Source organism: Eptatretus burgeri, chromosome 3 (assembly GCF_056783735.1).
Source record: "Eptatretus burgeri isolate ZD-2024b chromosome 3, Ebu_testis_v1, whole genome shotgun sequence".
Taxonomy (NCBI): Eukaryota; Metazoa; Chordata; class Myxini; order Myxiniformes; family Myxinidae; genus Eptatretus; species Eptatretus burgeri.
The window spans coordinates 74,296,559-74,317,407 of record NC_140963.1 but is presented as its reverse complement, the minus strand read 5'-3'; the positions used below and the strand labels follow the sequence as shown (position 1 = coordinate 74,317,407).

The window sequence follows — 20,849 nt, the reverse complement described above, 5'->3', positions numbered from 1 at the left end:
TTATATAATCCGACGGCTCAGCGAGTCAGGCATGCGACGATAACCTTTATTTGGATAAAAAAATGACTTTTAAACACCATCTTTATCGAAAACACCGTCAGCGCGCACACGCAAAACCTTTACGTGATCAACGCCGCCTCTGCTCAAGTGCACTGCACCACGTGACGACCCGTGACGCGTGAGTGAAATATTTTTTATAAAATCTTAAAACGTCTCCAAAACATCCGATTTTTATCAGAATTTCGACAACCAAGTTTTAAGCGTCCTAAGCGATCGCAAAAAACGAAGACAAAATTAAAATTGCAGTTAAAACGAACTCGTAACGTCGAGCGAAGCAAAAATCTCCATTTCTCCACGCAATTATTCAATATTATTTTATCAAAGTCACAAAACCGTAATATTCGGCCATCCACCAACAATCTTTACATAATCCGACGACTTAGCGAGTCAGGCATGCGACGATAACCTTTATTGGGATAAAAAATGACTTTTAAACACCATCTTTATCGAAAACACCATCAGCGCGCACACGCAAAACCATACGTGAGTCAACGATGCGTCTGCTCGAGCGCACTGCATCACGTGATGACCCGTGACGCGCGAGTGAAATATTTTTTTTATACAGTCTTAAAACGTCTCCAAAACATCCGATTTTTACCAGAATTTCGACAACCGAGTTTTAAGCGTCCTAAGTGATCGCAAAAACGGAAAACTAAATTCTTCGAAGTTAAAATGAACTCGTAACGTCGAGCGAAGCAAAAATACTCCATTTCTCCACATTAATTTACGGAATTATGTTTGACCTCACTGTGACCTTGACCTTTGACCGATTTTGACCAAAATCTAATCAGCGCTAGCCATCACCCTCCTGAATCACGTGGTGTAATTTGACATTGGTAGCTTCTTCCGTTCTCGAGTCATCGTGCCGACAAACAAACAAACAAGCAGTCATAGACTGGTACTTATGAAATCGTCAACTTGACCACTGACCTTGTCTAATAAAAGCTGTCTCTAGAGAAGGTAGCGACGCAAACCGGAAGTTTCTAAGATGATTCTGTACCAAACCATCAAAAATCGAATGTTTTGGATGTGTGACCTCACTGTGACCTTGACCTTTGACCGATTTTGACCAAAATCTAATCAACACTAGCCACCACTCTCCTGAATCACGTGGTGTAATTTGACATTGGTAGCTTCTTCCGTTCTCGAGTTATCTGTACCAAACCATCAAAAATCGAATATTTGACCTTGCTGTGACCTTGACCTTTGACCGATTTTGACCAAAATCTAATCGGCACGAGCCATCACCCTCCTGAATCACGTGGTGTAATTTGACATTGGTAGCTTCTTCCGTTCTCGAGTTATCTGTACCAAACCATCAAAAATCGAATATTTGACCTTGCTGTGACCTTGACCTTTGACCGATTTTGACCAAAATCTAATCGGCACGAGCCATCACCCTCCTAAATCACGTGGTGTAATTTGACATTGGTAGCTTCTTCCGTTCTCGAGTTATCGTGCCTACAAACTAACAAACAAACAAACAAACAAACAAACAAACAAACGGAAGGCATCAATATACTTACGAAATCATTCGATTTCATAAGTAACAAACACACAAACAAACACACAAACAAACAAACAAGCAGTCATAGACTGGTACTTACGAAATCGTCAACTTGACCTCTGACCTTGTCTAATAAAAGCTGTCTCTGGAGAAGGTAGTGACGCAAACCAGAAGTTTCTACGATGATTCTGTACCAACTATCATAAATCGAATGTTTGACCTCACTGTGACCTTGACCTTTGACCGATTTTGACCAAAATCTAATCAGCGCTAGCAATCACCCTCCTGAATCACGTGGTCTAATTTGACATTGGTAGCTTCTTCCGTTCTCGAGTTATAACTTTTTTGGGATGTTTGACCTCACTGTGACCTTGACCTTTGACCGATTTTGACCAAAATCTAATCAGCACTAGCTATCACCCTCCTGAATCACCTGGTGTAATTTGACATTGGTAGCTTCTTCCGTTCTCGAGTTATCGTGCCTACAAACAAACACACAAACAAAAAACAGAAACGGAAGTCATCAATATACTTACGAAATCTTTAGATTTCGTAAGTAACAAACAGACAGGGGTGAAAACAGTAACCTCCGTCCATCTTCGATGGCAGAGGTTAATAAGAAGCACAAACAAGATAGATAAGTCGGGATAGTCAAGAAAACATTTGTGAATACTTTTAAGTGGAGTGTGGTGTTATCTGCAAGAGAGACGTGAACATTAAGAAAGAAACACATTTGTGAATTACAACCACGAGCAATAACACAAGAAAGGAAGGTATCAGACATTTGGAAGGTTTTAGATGTGCTTATGGTGAAGTATGCAGCAATTGAGCTGAATATAACTAGTAATAAAAGGAGTGATAAAAGGGTATTGGAGATGTTGGATGGAGACAGAACACTGTTGAAAATTATCAGGAAAAGTTAAGAGAAATGGATTGGGCATATTGTGAGATGGGAAGGCTTCATCAATTATATTTTATGAAGAGAAAGGAGGAGGGAGAATATTAAGCTTATGAGAGAGATAGAGACAAAGACCATCACCAATTAACAAACTAAAGAGTGGAAACTCCGACGACAGAAGAAAAAGGAATGCTGATAATAAAGAAGAATGGAGAATTTCTGAAGTTTATAAAAACCTGCCCCCATGCAGACCACTGAAGAGTGAGGTTAATTTGTAAGGGAAGACATGGTGAAAGGTTGTTACAACCACGAGCAATAACACAAGATCGACGAGAAGTTTAACCGGGCTTTGAGTTCCATGTGATACCCAGGACTTGCGACAATAGCTCCATAATCTTTTAGTTTAAATTTATTCAGAGATTCATGAACATTCATAACCAAATTAAGTGATTATATATCAAAAAAAATTGAGGGAAATGTTCTGATATCTCGAGAGTGGAGTAATCTAAAAAAATAATTTTTTACCCTGATAATCACCTGGAATGGACCTTTTATACCTCTTCAGCTGAACTCGCTGCTAGTTCCCCTTCCTGCTGCAAAATGTTCCAATTATTGTGTTCAATGTTGGTTGAGGTTGAGGGGTTGCCTTTGGTTTACTGAATAGAGACTTCCTGAACTTCTGCATTTTAATGCAACATCCTTCATGTCTTGCACATCCTTAATTTTCGGGTTTTTTTCCAGGCAGGTCAGGAATTCCTCTGTCGTCCTGGACACAACAGTTCCACATTGATCGGTGATTATCTTTATGATGCTGCTACCGTTGACATTGTGCTGCTCAATGATATTTATGTGGCTGGTATGAGGATTAATTTTATTGTTTATTGCCTTGCTGTGTTTCATATGGTTGTTGCTGATTTTAGACAACAGATATCTGCTTGATGATTCATCTTCTACATTGCTCAAACTAACACTCAATGGAATCTTTCCAGTGATCTCTCCTTGAGTTATTCCTTCTGAAGCTGCTGTTGAACTCATTGCTAGTTCCCCATTTTCCAAAAAAGGCCGACGATTTAACGATTCGGGTGGAGTTGTTGGTGTAATAATGTACTCAAATTGACTCAACTGTGGAACATTGCTCAGCAATGGTGATTGTACAGTTGTTTTTGTTGTCCTTGTGCTTATTACTTTTTGAATTGAGCCAATATTAATTTGTGGTTTACTTGATCGTGGAGATGCCACTATTAGAATGGACAGTGGAAGTATTGGAAGTTTTTTCTCCTTGCATGCAACATCTTTGTTTGAGATTTTCCGAAGTTTTGTGTTTCCTGCATAGAAGCTTGACGTGCTGTTTTAGTCAAAGTCTTTGAATTTATTTTTGGTCTCTTCCTTGTAGCTATGGATGTTTCAACATTTGGAATCTTTGCAGCAATTTTTGTTTCTGTTGTTGGAGAAATTTTGAGTGCAGATGCAATTGAAACCTTTGTGTTAATTCCTGGTTTTGTGCTTCCTGCAAAGTTTTCTGCTTTAATTGGAAGCTTTGAGGTTATTTTTTATCCCACCATTGAAGTAGCTTTGGGAGCCATAGGAAGCGGTAACCTTGTATTGATGTTTGGTCCTAATTTTGTAGTGGCTTTTGGTGATTTAACTTGAGGGCTTGTGCTGATTTTTGGTCCTACTTTTGTAGCAGCTTTTGGTGGTGGTGTAACTTAAGGCCTTGCACTGATTTTCGGACCTGTGTTTGTTCGAGCATTTGGTGCACTGTTTGGGAATGTGGAGGGGAACTTTTGGCCTACCCTTGAAGGAGCTTTAAGACCTCAAGGCCTTTATGACATTCGATCCTCTTCTTGTTGAAGATTTAGGTGTACTTGCACTCAGCATATTTGATGCAATGTGTGCGCCTCTCCATGCAGGAGCTTTAGGAGTTGTAGAAATTGGAAATTTGTGTTGAATTTTTGTCTCATTGTTGTGGGAGATTTAGATTCAGGTCCACTTTGCATAACCGTTGATACTGTTGGCCCAATCCTCGCAGAAGGCATTTGTACATTTGTAATTGGAACCTTGTTCGGGACATTTGGCATTGGCCTGAGAGAAGCTTTTGGTGCTGTTCCAAATGTCGTCTTGCTCGGGGCATTTGAAAACATTTGCTCACGGATCTGTAGATTTCTTAACTCATCACCTGTTATATCGAAAGAAAACAAGACAACAAATGTTACAGGTTAGAGCCAGTGAGCAATATAAAATGTTCGGCAAAATAAACTTTAAAATCATAACTTAAAGATAATTATTTTTTGTGACACAACTGACAGCATTCAGATTCGTGCTTTAAGTTCTCACATCTACAACGAACTGATACAAATCTGGATACTTTATACCTTCATCATGTTGGTATTCAGATCGTGTAACAAGTGATGTGCACACTTTTTCCGCCTTCATTTATTAGCTTTGTATGACCACAGGTTACTGAAAGGAATGGCTTTATATGTCCGGTCGCTTTGCTTTGTTGTTGAGTAACTGTACTTTGTAAATAGTATTTTAAAAAAAGCTTTATTACCTCCACCACTGAAGGTGGATGTTTTTTTTTTGTTGTTGATTATTTTCATCCACCTTCGGTTCAGTACAGCACCGCATGTGGATGGAAGTTGTTTTCACCCCCGTCTCTGTTTGTGAGTGGGATATGTCAAAAAGTTATGTTTGGATTCGGATGAAACTTGGTGGACCGGTTGGGTATGTGACAAGGATGAATCGATTCCATTTTGGTGACGATCCGGATCTGGATCCAGCTACGAAAATTATTAAATTTTTAACTGATTCTTCACCATTGAAAGATGGGGATAAAAACTATATTGCATGATATCTCAAAAACTTGCGGACAGATTGGGAGGAAACTTGGTGGACATGTTGGGTGTGTGACAAGGACGAATTGATTCGATTTTGGGGGAAGATCCTGATCCGGATATGAGAATATTTTAAGTGATTATTCACCATTGAGAGATGGGGCTACAAACGATGTATAGCATGAGATCTCAAAAGTTGGGGTCAAATTATGACAAAACTAGGTGTTTGAGTTGGTTAGGTGAGAAAAACAAGCCGATTAGATTTTAGTTCAGGTCGGGATTCAGATCCGACCTATCAGTGGGATACAAAATGTAAACTATTCATCTTAGTGGAGATATGTGCTCCACCAAGTGCCTTTCTGTTTTGCGAACTTGTCACTCTATGAGTGATTTTTTTGTGTTTGTTTGTTTGTTTGCCAGAAATCTCAAATAGTTGTGGATGGATTCTGATGAAATTGGGTGGGCAGTTTGGGTGTGTGACAAGGATGAATTGATTATATTTTAGTGAAGATTCAGATCCGAGAATTTTTAAGTGATTCTTCATCATTGAGAGATAGTGCTAAACCGATATATAGCACGATATCTCAAACAGTTGTGGACGGATTCAGACGAAACTTGGTGGACAGATTTGGTGTGTGACGCGGACGAATTGATTCGATTTTGGTGAAAGTCTGTATCCGGATCCGAGAATTATTCAATTCTTAAAATGATTCTTCACCATTGAACAATAGAGCGAAAAATGATATCGTACCGTAGCATGATGTTTCAAAAATGTATTGGACCCGATATTTTTTCCTGGATCAGGCATTACGTGATGGAGGTATGCGCTCGACTGTGTGCCCTTCTAGTTTGCTATGATTTTCAGATGCACATACACACGCACGCACACACGCACGCACACAATTGCCTTGTTTAATATAGTAGGATGAGGATGATGCATGCGTTCTTCCAGTAACTCCCTCCTTGTGAAACTTCCAAAATCATGCTTGCTTCTCACATCCATTCCTTTGTTTCTCTTCCTTTCTGCATATGGAACTGCCTTGCTCAGTTTATTCAATCCCACTCTTCCCTCCAGTGCATCGCCACCACCTCAGGTGACTGACAGGGTGGCCTGGAGGTACGCGCACTCGCCTCTAAGCTGTCGAGCCTGGGTTTGAATCCCGACCCAGCTATAAACTGTCATTCTGGTGTTTCACAGGCAGGGAGATTCATCAATGTGTTATGCGCTCCCTCAAATGGACGTTAAACAGGATTCCCTTCTGCCAGCATTCATTGGTTGACGTAAAAGACACCACTGTGTCCTTAGGCAAGCTAAGAGGAGGCAAGCTATCGCTGGTACCATGGCCAGATTCTAAATCCCTGCCCGAACCAGCAGAGGGCATAACATCAGCAGCACATCTGCTCCCTCAGCCAATGATGCTACCCCGCAGCGTTGTGCTGCATTCCAACGAAGACGAACCACCTCAGGTGATTCCCTTCCACCCCTGCCCTCCCCTCACCTCCACACCCCTTCCCTCTTCCCCAACTCTACCCATGATATGTTATATATCTTCACGTAACCCTTTTCTTTTACTTGTACGCTCCTACGTGTCCTCCTTTTCTTCTTTCCCGTTCTTGTTCATTCATCTGCTGGTTGCATTCATGTGTCGTCCCACTGTCCCACTGACATTGCTTTGCCTGCTACCCTCTGTCGCCTCATTTTTCCATGAGCTGAGATTTTGTAGATAAAAAATCCACAAGGAATTTAAGGAATGCCGGACATGTCAACAGCTGCTTTAAAAAGTCAAAACAGATATCCAGAATGTTGTGCATTGGTTATTATTATATTTTATTTGTGTTATTGAGAGATCATTCAATGGTGAGGATGAAGGCCTTTGCTTTTGTTCTACCCAGATGTTTTTTGTATTTGTGATAAATATCTTGTTATAATTAAGTACAGAGCCATTTCCTCGCCAGTCGGTAATTGAGAAACTCACCGGTCAGTCAGTGAGCACCTCGCCACCGCTTGGTCAGTGAGAACCTTGCCAGTCGGTCAGTGAGCACCTCGCCACTGGTCAGTCATTGAGCACCTTGCCGGTCAGTTAGTGAGAACCTCGCTGGTCGGTCAGTGAGCACCTCGCCAGTTGTTCATGGATCACTTCACTACCGGTCAGTCAGTGAGCACCTCATTTGTCGGTCAGTCAATGAGCACCTCACCAGTCAGTCATTGAGAACCTCGCTGATCGGTCTCTGAGCACCTCGCTGCTGATCGGTTATTGAGCACTTCACTAGTCAGTGATTGAACGCCTCACTTCCAGTCGGTCATTGAGCACCTCGCCACCGGTTGGTCAGTGAGAACCTCACCAGTCAATGATTGAGCACCTCACTGCCGGTCACTCGGTAAGCAACTCGCCGGTAGGTCAGTCAGCACCTCATCAGTCGGTCATTGAGCACCTCGCAACCGGTAGGTCAATGAGCAACTCACCAGTCGGTCATTGAGCACCTCGCCACTGGTTGGTCATTGAACACCTCACCGGTCGGTTGTTTAGCACCTTGCCGCTGGTCAGTCATTTAGCTGCTCACCGCCGGTCGGTCAGTGAGCACGTGCTTCTTATGCAAATCCTATATCTCCAACTTGTTCCAAGTCCTGTCCTTTTAATTATACAGCTGACTCCAAGCAGAGAATCTGAACAGTGTGACGTCAATCAGACGTGTCCTCTTGTCTGATCGAGCACTGTGGGATCGTTTTACCGTCCACAACCTACATCGAGCTTGGACAGCCGGCTTATCGTCTTCATGTAAAAGTTTAAACCAACATCCAGTGCTCCCTGCTCGCGCAACAATCTAAGAGCAAATACCTTGATGTACTTGTTTATTTTTAGTCGTCGTTTTTTACGATAAGGGGGAGGCATCACAACAACGGCACAGTCACGCTCCCAGCAATGATGCAACCAGCAGCCATAAGCTACATCCGAGATGAGTAAAGTGCGGTAGCTGTCTTTTTAAAAGCAAACGGAAAAGCACGGAACCAAAGAACCGCATTGAATGGTTTCCACGTCCGAGCCTTCCAGAGAACGTACTTCGTAATGCAGCGCCTCCTGCCGGGGCTCCATCAGCTTCTTCTTCTTTTTTTATCGTCCTGTTCGTCCTGAACTGATACGGCAAGCAGCGTGGGTGTCAAGGGATGTTCAAGAAGACCAGAGCACTGGATATCCGCAGTTTATAGCTGGATCGGGATTCGAACCCAGGGTCGATAACTCAAAGCCATCTTGACAAGCCGCAGTCGCGACACAACAATGCTGATGGAACACAAATCTGACACCAACGATCACCCTTACTTGATGACACCCAAACCGATAACCCCATTCATTCCCCCATTCTGCTCCCATTAAAGATTATATTTTCCGATTAATCGATTCATTGCCACACCTGTATAACACAGATATTTACCGATTAATCGATTCATGTGTGACACACCTGTATGACACACAAAGGGTTTCCCCCCCCCCCCCCCCCCCGCAAACGATGAAACTGATGAATGCACCTCGATCAGTCCAGTTAATTAGCCTCATTAAAAAAAACAACAATAAATTAACTCGCACTCATCCCTCATTTTGACAGCTCGGCTCACCTGTTGCTGAAGACCCAGAAAACGAGGGCAAAAATAATGAGCACGAGCCATTGCAGACCTTTCCAGGTCCCCGAAGACATCTCAAACAAGGATGAACCGATTGAGTTTTGCGGTCTTGCCCTTAAGCCTTTAGCCAATAAAGCCTATTGTCAACCAATAAAGCGACGCGGCGACATTGTTTGCTCTCGTCACCATCACGCTTTATGATTATTACGTCATGGGGGGCGTGGGGGGGGGTATAAATTATCTGCAAATGTGTACCGTGTTGCGCCACCTGGTGGTGACTCCAGAGGGTATCACAATTTGCAAATTTCCTTTGGCTGCAAAGTGTTACTTGTTAGCTCACCTGGAACGGAGTTTCGGGGAGCTTATGGGATGGCACGTGGTCCGTCCGCCTGTCCACAAATACTTGAATCTTCTCTAAATATACACATACGATTTCAATGAAACTTTAAGACAACATTCATCACCCTGTATGTACCAAAGACTAGAAGGGCACACGGTAGAGCGCATTCCTCCACCACGTAGTGCCTGATCCACGAGAACATATCAGGCCCCATACATTTTTGAGGTATCATGCCATACAGTACTATATCGTTTTTAGCCCAATCTCTCAAAGGTGAAGAATCACTTTAAAAATTAAATAATTCTCGTGTACAGATCAGGATTCGGATCTCCACCAAAATCAAACCGATTCGTCCTTGCGACACGTCCAACCTGTCCACCAAGTTTTGTCCGAATCCGTCCACAATCGTTTTTGGCCCGATATCTCTCAATGGTGAAGAATCACTTAAAAATTCTAGTCGTCGGATCCGGATCCGGATCTTCACCAAAATCTAATCAATTCGTCCTTGTCACACACCGAACCTGTCCACAAAATTTCATCCGGATATGTCCACAATTTTTTGAGATATCCTGTACACAAACAGACAAACAGACAGAAAGGGGTGAAAACATAACCTCCTTCACCTTCGGTGGCGGAGGGAAAAATCGAGCCCTAAGGAGGTCTATGGGGGTTGGCCCCAAAATAGGTATTTGCTTTCTTCTCAGAAACTACATTTGCAATTCTGATGAAACTTCACTAAATAAAAACCTTCATGCTGCCCCCCCCCCCTCCTCACACTCACCAATGGTGTACCAAAATTTGTTCACGAGATTAAAAAAAATCCATGGGAATGTACTTTGTTTAGTTGTTTTTTTTAATCCAGATGTATTTTCCATTACATATTTTGTGGGTCATCCTTACCTACCAGTGGTTCCCTGGTTATCTTATCCAGCTGCGACCAGGTGAGCACCCAGGAGTATTGCCCTTATGTTTCACATTTCTCTTCCCATACAATCGATACTAATAAATTTCAGTGTGTGTGTGTGTGTGTGCGTGTGCGTGTGCGTGTGCGTGTGCGTGTGCGTGTGCGTGTGTGTGTGCCTCTTCCATAACTTCAAAACCATGAAACCTATTAGCCTGAAACTTTGCATGCGTACTAAGTTGGATGCATACATGAAAATTGGATGTTTGGGTTAATTTAAACACCCTTTTGAAGATAATTAACAGCCTTAATTATCCCTGAGCAAGGCTCAGCCTTGGTCATACCCCTGTCAGCTTGCAGGGGATCTTAATTCGCCATTTTGTTTGGCTTATTCAAACACGTGCCTTGACTTGGAAACATGATCTACTCTCACAGACTAATTTAAGTATATTGTTACGAATTTAGGTCCGCCCGGCATGCGATCGGCCACGTAACTCGAATCGCGACCACGTCGCCCACCGGAACGGACAATTCAGTCGTGACCCTCCTTGGAACTACCGCCAGGAGCTAGTCACGGGTGGGTCTTTCGACCCCACCACAATCGTGCCAATCGGCCACCCGCGCAGGATAGGGTTGTTCGCCAAACTCGACCTACCTAAGTACCTGCGCGAGTAGTTAAACGAGCGATCGTACCTCGCCGCTGGCCGGCCTATGACACGAACCGCTTAAGCGGTCCGTTCCGTGCTTCAGTGATAACCGAGTGGTGTTATCGCCGGCCCCGACGGACGTGATTATTTACCGGGTGCTTACACCCTCCACCAATTCCTTCCGTGATGCAAGATGGAACTTTCAAACAAGGGAAAGGACGCAATGAAACGGGGAACAGTTCAACAAGCACATTTATTGCACACTCAGACAAGCACATATTTTACAGCCATACAGAAAATCCTGCACGTATAACAGTGAAAGCAATGAAAGCAAGCAAAGGCAGAGTTACAACCGAATAAAGTGTCTTTATTCCACACGCACACTTAGACAATTCTACTTATAAGACGGCGCCACCACATGCATTTACACAAAAAGCAAAGAAAAAGCCACCCCCCAAGACAAGCGTGGCAGACAGGTCCGTGGACCAAATGTACGTGGAACCTGGATGAGCGGCTAGGTCCACTAGACCGAAGGGTCTTACCCGCACCCTCGTGGCGCGATGGCGGGCAAGCCGCAATGTCAGCGTAGCTGCGCCTGGCTTCGTGCCCCTGGCGTGGCCGGTGAGCTCTCTCCGGCGTTCTCCGCGCAGGCACGTGTTTCACCGTCGGCACCACGGTTGGGGAGGGGAGCGGACAGGGTTACCGGCGCTTTCTTAGCGCGGAGCTTGGTAAGGGAGAGGGGAATTGCTGACGCTCTGAGCTCCTTCCTCCCCATCGATCGGCCCCCGTCTGCCTTAAGACTTCAGCTCCGAGCTCCGTCTCCCAACTCTGCCCCACCGACACTGCCGCACCGACACTGCCACCGTCTGCCTCTTCGAGCTCCGTCCTGTTCTCCGACCCCTCCAGACTGCCGCTCCACCGACTCGACTTGACTGCCTCGAGCTGCATTGTGCTCGCGCTTATATAGGCCGGGGGAGGAGTGCGTATGTAAATTTGTGGATCACAGCGGGTTTGGAGGTGGGGCTACACCACCTGATGCTCAGCCATTGGATGGATGAAAAGTGGGCGTGAATCATTCCTGATCCGATTTCTCCTTCGAAAGGATCCCATTCACAACCCATGGCACGACGTTCGGTAGAAAGGCGAAGGTGGTGGGAGTTTGCTGTTGTGGTTTGGGAAAGGTGTTGGTGGTGGAGATTTGGTTGTTGGTGGGCGTCACTTGAGAGTGGGGGTGTGGTGATGTTTGCGGGGTGGGGTTGTGGAGGTGAAGGGGGCCGAAGGTGGTGGTGGTTTGGTGTAGTTGTTTGGGGGCGTTGGTGGTGGCGATTTGGTTGTTGGGGGATGATTGGTCCAAAATAACGACAGCAAAAGAAAAACGGCTATCTCAAGGGATCGCAGCCCTGTGAACACGGAAATTCCCTCTAAACAAGGGTGGGGAAATCTAACTACACATATACTTATCGTCATAACTGATCTAAGGTCCTTTATGGTGTATTGCGAATTTCCACAGCCGAAACAATATAATCGAAATATTATATCTGATTTGAGAATCGGATCTGGTGGACTAAATAAGTGTCGAAATCTGGAGTGAAATCTGCAAATTTTATTGCCTCGGTAATGCCCTGGTATGCTGCCTACCCTCCCCTTCCACTGCCTTCCCTCCCTCTCTCCCGCACACTTCCTTCCCTTGCCCCTACGCCACCACTCTTCCTTCCCCTTACGCTACCTTCCCTTCCCCTAATGCTGCCTTCCATTCCCCTTACGCTGCCTTCACCTCCCCTCACGCTACCTCCCCGTCCCCTCACGCTGCCTCCCCGTCCCCTCACGCTGCCTCCCCGTCCCCTCACGCTGCCTCCCCGTCCCCTCACGCTGCCTCCCCGCCCCCTCTCGCTGCCTCCCCGTCCCCTCACGCTGCCTCCCGTCCCCTCACGCTGCCTCCCCAACCCCTCAGCCATCCCGCTCCCCTCACGCTGCCTTCCGTTCCCTTCATGCTGCCTTTGCATCCCCTCATACTGCCTTCCCGTTCCCTCTCCTCATGCTGCTTCCCCCTCCCCTCACGCCTCCTCCCCTCCCCTCACGCTGCGTTTCCCCCTTCTCATGCTGCCTCCCACCCCTCACGCTGCCCCCCTTGTGCTGCTTCCCCCTCCCCTCATGCTGACTTCCCATTCTGTCCCCTCACACTGCTTTTCCATTCCCTACCCTCATGCTGCCTTCCCCCTCACGCTGCATCCCCACCCCTCCACACTGCCCCCGACACTGCCTCCCCCTCCCTCATGCTACCTCATGCTTCCTCCCCCCCCCCCTCATGCTGCCTACCCCCCTCTCATGCTGTCCCCCCCCTCACACTCCCCCAACACTGCCTTCCCTTCCCCTCGTGCTGCCTTCCCATCCTCCCATTGTACTGCTTTTCCCTCCACTCTTGCTGCCTTCCCTTCCCTCCCTTCATGCTATCCTCCTCCCAACCCCCTCCTCCACCATACCACTATAAAGAGGTTGAGGAGAGGAAGGGGTGTCAATGAATGTGCAAATTGGACAAAGGAAAGCTTTCATATTTTTTTAGCAGTTGGAACTTCTCCCTGGATCAATTTCGCAATTCATCTCAGGTTAAGAGATTCTAGATCTTATCATATGTGTGGATATCAATTGAAGGCAGAAACACTGGCATGGTGAAGGAGGTTATGTTTTCACACCTTTCTGTCTGTTTGCTTGTCTATGTGCAGGATATCTCAAAAAGTTGTCAACGGATTCAGATGAAATTTGGTGGACAGGTTGGGTGTGTGACAATGACGAACAAATTAGATTTTGGTGAAGATCCGGATCCGGATCTGACTACTAGAATTTTAAAAATGATTCTTCACCATTGAGAGAAAGGACCAAAAACGATATATAGCACGATATCTCAAAAATATATTGGACCCGATATGTTCTCGTGGATCAGGCATTACGTGGTGGAGGTATGCACTCCACCGCGTGCCATTCTTGTCACTGCATATGAGTTGGGCTGAAGTTGTCAAAGATATGTGGGGGTGAATTGACTTTGGGCTGAAATGACTTGGGGGGGGGGGGAATTGACATGATAGTACACATGAAAAGTGAGACTCAAGAAGCATTTTCGCAACTGAGACAAAGGAGTAACTGAGGAGTGAAGGTTGATTGATGTAAGTTTGAACTTGGGGAGGATATATCCTCTTTTGTCTCAAAAGTTACTCTTTTGTTTCATATCCTTCCCAAGTACAAAGCCATGAAGATTGGGGAATTGACGTAACTTCCTGGGGGCACTGTGGGTACCTGCAAGGCTATATTTATGACGTCGCTTTATTAATCCGGAATTTTGTGACATGAATGGACCATGCAGTTCTGCTGTTCCTGAATAAAGTTATGGACCGAACAGCACAGGTTGCCTGCTTGCTTGAAAAACCACTTATTTAATGTGGAGCATTGCCTGGGACTCACTCACCACCATGTGGATGTCCTGTACAGGATAACGCCACCGGAATGCAGAGAAAAATCGATTGTGGCAGGACTCCAAACAGTGGAACAATGTTTGCAGACAGTTGTTGGATTTGTTGAGCCAGCAGCTGCGTGCCAGCTTTGAAAAGAACAGTGTGCTATCCAGGGTGCTAAAAGCTTTGGCAAATGGCACATATGGCTGTCCCTGTGCCTGTACACCAACTTCAGCCTGAGGCTGCAGGTGAAAAAAGTCCTGGTGAATATCAAGTGCTGGGATTAATGGCCGTTGCTGCTGCCACCTGCACTCCAGGCACCTGCTGCCACCTGCATCTAGACCTTGACCACACAAGCAGGGGAGAAACCACCAGACTTACAAATGGTTAAACTACAATGTATTTAAACTGGAATGAAAGAAAATACAGAGCAATGGATGTGGAGTTGCTCAGACTGCGCTCAAAGGAATACACCCCTCCTCCTTAATTGGAAATAAGTAAGTTCCATTGCAGCCGCTAAATGTGTAAAGGCCACTTAAACTCGAGGGTTGTGGACATACTAGGTCTGCTATCAACCGTAAGAAAGGGTAAACTATTACATTCTGGTAACCATGGATTGCTTTATCAAACCGTCCAGCAGCCTTAGTGCTGCCAATCCAGAATTCCCTTCTGGTAGCCCAAGCATTCTTGAATGGCTTTGTGTTTCAGCATGGAACCCCAGAACGGAACACTTGTTGACAGATCAAAGGAGAAACTTTGAGGCTGAACTGATGTGATAACTCCAGCAGAGTTTGGAGATACACAAGTTCCGGACATATTAGCTGTCCCACCCCAGACAGATGACCTTGTATGGATCAGTTCAAACAAATGTTCAAAGATCACGAGGACTGGCACCTGCACATAGCCAATGCTCTGTTGGCATACAAGACAATGGTACAAAGTAGCATTCCAGTGCATGCTGTTCTGCATCATGTATCAGTGAAAAGTGGTACTACCGTTGATTTTGATGGTTGGAGTGTCATCTGCAGAGTGCCCCTTGTAATGGGATTTTGTGGAGTGGCAACTGCAAACAAAGCTTAGAATAGAGAGGCTGCCAAACGAATAACTGCAGCATACCAAAGACCACCAGAAACTGGCAATCTGACATCGTAAGCCAAGCCTGGATATTTAACTCTGATGTGCAGTGGGGCAGGTAGCCAAGCTGAATCGACCATAGAAGCGTCTAGTGGAAATTTGTATCCTCGTCATGGTATAACAAACATTCCAGGTCAGAGGTAAATCTGTGTAGTGCATATGAACACGATGAAGCACCTTTATGAAAGATTATTGAAGGGACTCTGAGCATGCATGATGTGAAACCATCTCACAGGGAGATCCACAAGCAGCAATGGCAATGCCTGTTGGGAACAGTGCATGCCAAACTGGCCCTGAATGAATGCAAGGACGAAGAAAGGCTAAAAGGGTCAGAGTCTATCGCAGACACTCAGAGTGAGTCCCAGCAGAAACGCAGCACTACGATAGGCATCATATAAGGTGGTGGGATGAGTTTTACTGCAAGGATGTGTTGCATACTCCACAGTGGAATAGGAATGGTGTAGCACAATCAACAAAAGGGGACAGCACAGTGGGTAATAGTCATTCAAGTGGTAGGCAAGATGGAGTATATAAGCAAGGTGAGCTGATGCTATTGGTGCATGTCAGAAGCAATGTGACAGATAGCTGTGACAAAACACCAAGGTGAGAGGTGAAAGAGCAGCAGAAAAATACACCACCACTGGGGTGAACCCATCCAGGGTGAACGGGAAACATGGGGGTGTTGGAAGTCAAAGGTGAAAGGCAATGCTGGTAAAGGTATAAGTGTGCATTGCAAAAGGGAGAGAAGAGGAAAATAATAGATAGGTGTGTGTGTGTGTGTGAGAGAGAGAGAGAGAGAGAGAGAGAGAGAGAGAGAGAGAGAGAGAGAGAGAGAGAGAGAGAGAGAGAGAGAGAGAGAGAGAGAGAGAGAGAGAGAGAGAGAGAGAGAGAGAGAGAGAGAGAGAGAGAGAGAGAGAGAGAGAGAGAGAGAGAGAGAGAGAGAGAGAGAGAGAGAGAGAGAGAGACAGACAGACAGACACACGACTGGGCACTGCATGGTGGTAATAAAAGAGCAACATCAAGGATGGTCAAAGAGGAACAGCTTGGCCAAATTTAAAAGGCCTCAGCTAAGCACCAGCATGTGTGAGTCATTTGAAAGGGAGCAAAAGGTGTTATCAAGGATGACTTACATCCATAGCAGACTTAAAATTATGGAGCCAGCTGAAGTCACCAACAAGAACATGAAGTAGAAGTTGCCATGAAGCATGATCTCCATCCACCAGCCACTCCAAGGCAGAGCTATGGGTGGGCATAGTACTCTCAACATAATCACAGAGATTGGACTTACCTTTCCCCGAATCTATTACTACTTCCACAGCCCCAATAAATCACACCTTGTTGTAGGGTCAGCTAGGAAAGGTTTTAGTCCAATTCCTTCAAGAACTGGCTCTCTAGACATCTCAGATGATTCAAGCAGGAATTTATTGATGATGCTGTTGATAACTGGCTTTCCTTTTTGTGACATCCACCAACTTATGCTCCCAGATGGGACACCCAGTGTGGCGTCCATTCGAGGGACAGTGTAAGTTGTGATGCAACACCTTACCTGTGAAGCTTCAATCTGACAGTTTATAGTCAGGTTGGGAATCAAACCCAGATTAGACAACCTAAAGGTAAGTGCACTCACTACCTCTGCACCATCTTGTCCAAACCCCCATCCCATTCCCTGAATGTGTTGAGTATATAAAAATAAGAAAATTCTGAACCTCACTCTGCTGACATACATTACGTAACTGTTTCACCACTGTCTTAAAGAAATCAGCCATGTCATGATCTCTCCTCTACTCGACTCTTCTCGTCTCTCTCCTTACTTGATACTCAGAATTTCAAAATGATAGAGCATGGACAAAGAACCAGACGTTGGCAACACGATCGCAGGCTTTTATGGGCCGAATGGCCTCCTGCATTGAAGTTCCTTGTGAAGGAACGACAATTGCAAAGGAAAGTTCCTCGCAACGGAATTCATTTATCAATCTCCAAATTCCTGTTTTAATATGTTGGGGGCACGACATCGGTGGCACAACGGTGCTCCCAACAATGATGCAAACCTGCACACATGTGCTGCACAATAGATGAATGGAGTGATTGCTGCGATGGTTCTGAGTTCACTAATAAATGAGCCAACAATGCATTTCTCAAAATTTAATGCAAAAGTTTTCTTGGAATGAATGTATGGCTGCTGTTTCACTGTCACAAACATTAACTAGAATTAGCCTGCAAGGTCTTCAGGAAAATATGATACAAGAAGACAGAGTATAAAAATATAATTTAACAAACACCCTTTGCAGGAAGCATATTTGCTACACATTGCATGAAACAGCCAATAAACCCCAGAATACATTACAATATACAACTTTAACAATAACGATATATAGAAAGTTACTCGACGTAGTATGTCATACAAAAATATATTACCATCTCCATGGACTTAAAATATAATCAACCGAGTGGATTCCAAGGCGTTCGTTTTCACTCATGACAATAAATATGACGGGCTATTAAGGCGAGTCCGAGAATAAATAGAGGGCAGAGCGATACAGAGGGTATGGACCGATGGGGGCCGCGATGGTGGTTTACCCAGGGGATAGAGGCGGAGGGAGTGCGAGGGGGTGCAATACCTCAGGTCCCAGCAGGAGACGCCCGAGACTGTGGAGCAGCCGCGGATACCAATGCAATCCTTCCAGCTGATGCTCCTCAGTGGAGTTCGACGATGGTGACGAAAACGCTGAGCCAAAGGTGAACGCCCAGCGCAAAGGGGCGAGCGCCACATGCGCTACGCTGTGCAGTTCGACAGCCGCATAGCAAGACACCAATACATCGTCCACGAGAATGTTTCCATGGGTGGTGAGTGGCGCGTATGCTCCGTGCGCTTGCACCATTGACACGCTCTCGACCTTTGCCACCTGTAGCTTCCAGCCTGGCCCTCGGGGCAGCGTTTCCACGAAGTACCCTGGGCGCACCCCGCTGGCAAAACGTGCACCTGGTCTCCACGCCCGACCCGTGGATACGAAGACTAAGTGGGCTGGTGTGAGCAACAAGCGCCGTCGCGGATTCATCGTGAGAACACGAAGGAAGAGGTTCTTTGCCGTCGACTGTACATCAAGGAATGTGATGAAGTCGCTGTAGACAGGCCGACCACCCTGATCTGCGGCAAGAACCCGGTCTCCGGGTCGCAAGTCCTTCAGCAAACGTTTCTTGCCGGTCGAGACGCGCACCCAGCTCGTTCCAGGAAAACATCCTCCAGATCTAGCAGCAGCCGAATTTTCTGAGAAAAATGGATAGGAAAGTGTAAGAGGGAGGAAGAATGTAATTTTAATATAAACAACTAGAGGGGGAGCACTCGGGGGAGAGTGCCCGCCGCCAATACTGCTGGGTCACTCAAGTGAACCTTATATCTTATTCATTAAATATGATGTCAACAGTGCTGACAGAGTTATAGTTCTTTTCTCCAACATTTCTGTTTGGGAGGGCGGGGGGGTTGGAAATCACTTAAAACATGTAAAAATGCAAAAAAAAAAAAATCGAAATTTTATTGAAAAAAAAGTTGCAAAATTTTTTTTTCTCCAACAATTTTTTTTGTGGGGGGGTTGGAAATCACTTAAAACATGTAGAAATGCAAAAAAAAATCTTTTTTTGGGGGGGGGTAACAATTTGGGGGGGGTGGAAATCACTTAAAACATGTAACAATCCCCAAAAAAAATTTTTCTCAAACAATTTTTTTTGGGGGGGGTTGGAAATCACTTAAAATATGTAGAAATGCAAAAAAAAAATTTTTTCTCTAAATTTTTGGGGGGGTTGGAAATCACTTAAAACATGTAGACATGCAAAGAATAATTTTTCTCTATTTTTTTGGGGGGGGGTAATTTTTGGGGGGGGGGGGGTTGGAAATCACTTAAAACATGTAGAAATGCAAAAAAATCTCTAACAATTTTTTTTTGGGGGGTAACAATTTTTTTGAGGGGGTTGGAAATCACTCAAAACATGAAGAAATGCAAAAAAAAATTCTCTATTTTTTGGGGGGGGTAAAAAAAAATTGGGGGGGGGGGTTGGAAATCACTTAAAACATGTAGAAATGCAAAAAAAAAAATTTTCTAAAGTTTTTTGGGGGGGGGGACCAAGTCCAAAATTTAATGGCATGATCCTTGGACCATACCTAAGCCTCCACCAAGTTTCGTCGAAATCCGTCGAGGAGTTTTTCCGTAATACTGTTCACAAACAAACAAACAAACAAACAGAAAGGGGTGAAAACAGTAACCTCCATCCATCTTCGAAGATGGTGGAGGTTAATAAAGGAAATACACATTTGGTCTCTCGATTGAAAAGACATGCCAGCTATCTGATCTCCTTGATTCCCCATTGGAGTCATTTGTCGATCTGCTGCTGCAGTTAAAAACAAGGAAAAGCTTCAATGGCAAGGTAGTATAGTTAACCCTTCACTTAACCGACACAAATAAATTGGAATTTGATCAGGCTACCAACCCAAAGAACAACTTTTGCCAATGGATGCTGGTGTTATTTTCATTCTCTTTATCATTCGAGTAACAGACAGCCAGGGAAATTTAAAATTTGTGGAACAGACAGGCAACTGGAAGACAGGAATTAAAGCCTACAGGGTTTATAGTCATGATTGGAAAGAGAAAAAGGAGGATTTGTGGAAATCTGAGTGAAATGACTATTGTATCGAGAGGCATGGCATGAAGGAAGGAATTAATAGAGGGTTATGTGTGGGGAGAGATTAGAGATTGAAAGGAGAGTAAAAATATTTGTAGGATACTTTTATAGGACCACTTATGTGAGTGAAGACCAGGAAAGAGAGAGATGTGAAGAATTCAGAAAGGCATGTGATAAGGGAAGAGTATTGATAATGGACCAGACTTGGTGGCGTAATGGTTAGAGCATCCGCTCAGTCTGGGAGATTGGTGGTTTAAACCCTGGCCAAGTCATACCAAAGACCTTAAAATACTGCTTCCTTGGTTGATTCTCAGCATTTAAAGAACAGAGAAACAATGCTGGGAAGGCAATGGTAAAAACACCCAGTATAACCCTTGCCAAGGAACTGCTTTGGCAGCACCAACACTGTACAGAGTATGGGAAATCAAAATGCAAAAAATTGATAATGGGGGATTTTTTTTAACTTGCCAGGATAGATTGGATCTAGGAATAGGGGAAATGCAGAGGATATTCTATCTCTTGTCATAGATTGTTTTTAACCCAGTTTGTAGAAATTCCCATGAGAGGGCATTGAACCTCTTTACAGTGTTGTCATTCAAGAAATACAGTGTTGAACCTCTTTTTAAGTTATGATTTCAATAAGGAGGTGGAGGTGGGTGAACATGTGTGGCCAAGCGACCACAACATAGTGAGTGCAACTTTATTGTTGAGATATGAATTTTGCGATGATGGTGTAAGGTTGTTGGATTTTCGGAAGGCAAACTTCGAGCGAATGAAAAGTGATTTGGGAGCTTTACA

The 20,849-nt window shown here is 44.8% G+C and overlaps 1 protein-coding gene, 1 long non-coding RNA gene and 1 pseudogene across 2 annotated transcripts in view; 1 reads left to right on the top strand and 2 right to left on the bottom strand.

Moving 5' to 3' along the window:
• Positions 1 to 20,849, top strand: part of LOC147030193 (uncharacterized) — a 143,861-nt gene that overhangs the window by 68,991 nt on the left and 54,021 nt on the right. The window lies entirely within an intron of this gene.
• Positions 2,496 to 9,121, bottom strand: LOC147030194 (uncharacterized; annotated as a pseudogene).
• LOC147030192 (sonic hedgehog protein-like) overlaps positions 16,358 to 20,849 on the bottom strand; it is a 58,713-nt gene continuing 54,221 nt past the window's right edge. The window contains exon 2 of the mRNA XM_085873996.1: positions 16,358 to 18,645. Coding sequence (XP_085730122.1) covers positions 17,954 to 18,645 — 692 coding nt within the window. The 3' untranslated portion in view covers positions 16,358 to 17,953. The remainder of the gene's footprint in view (positions 18,646 to 20,849) is intronic.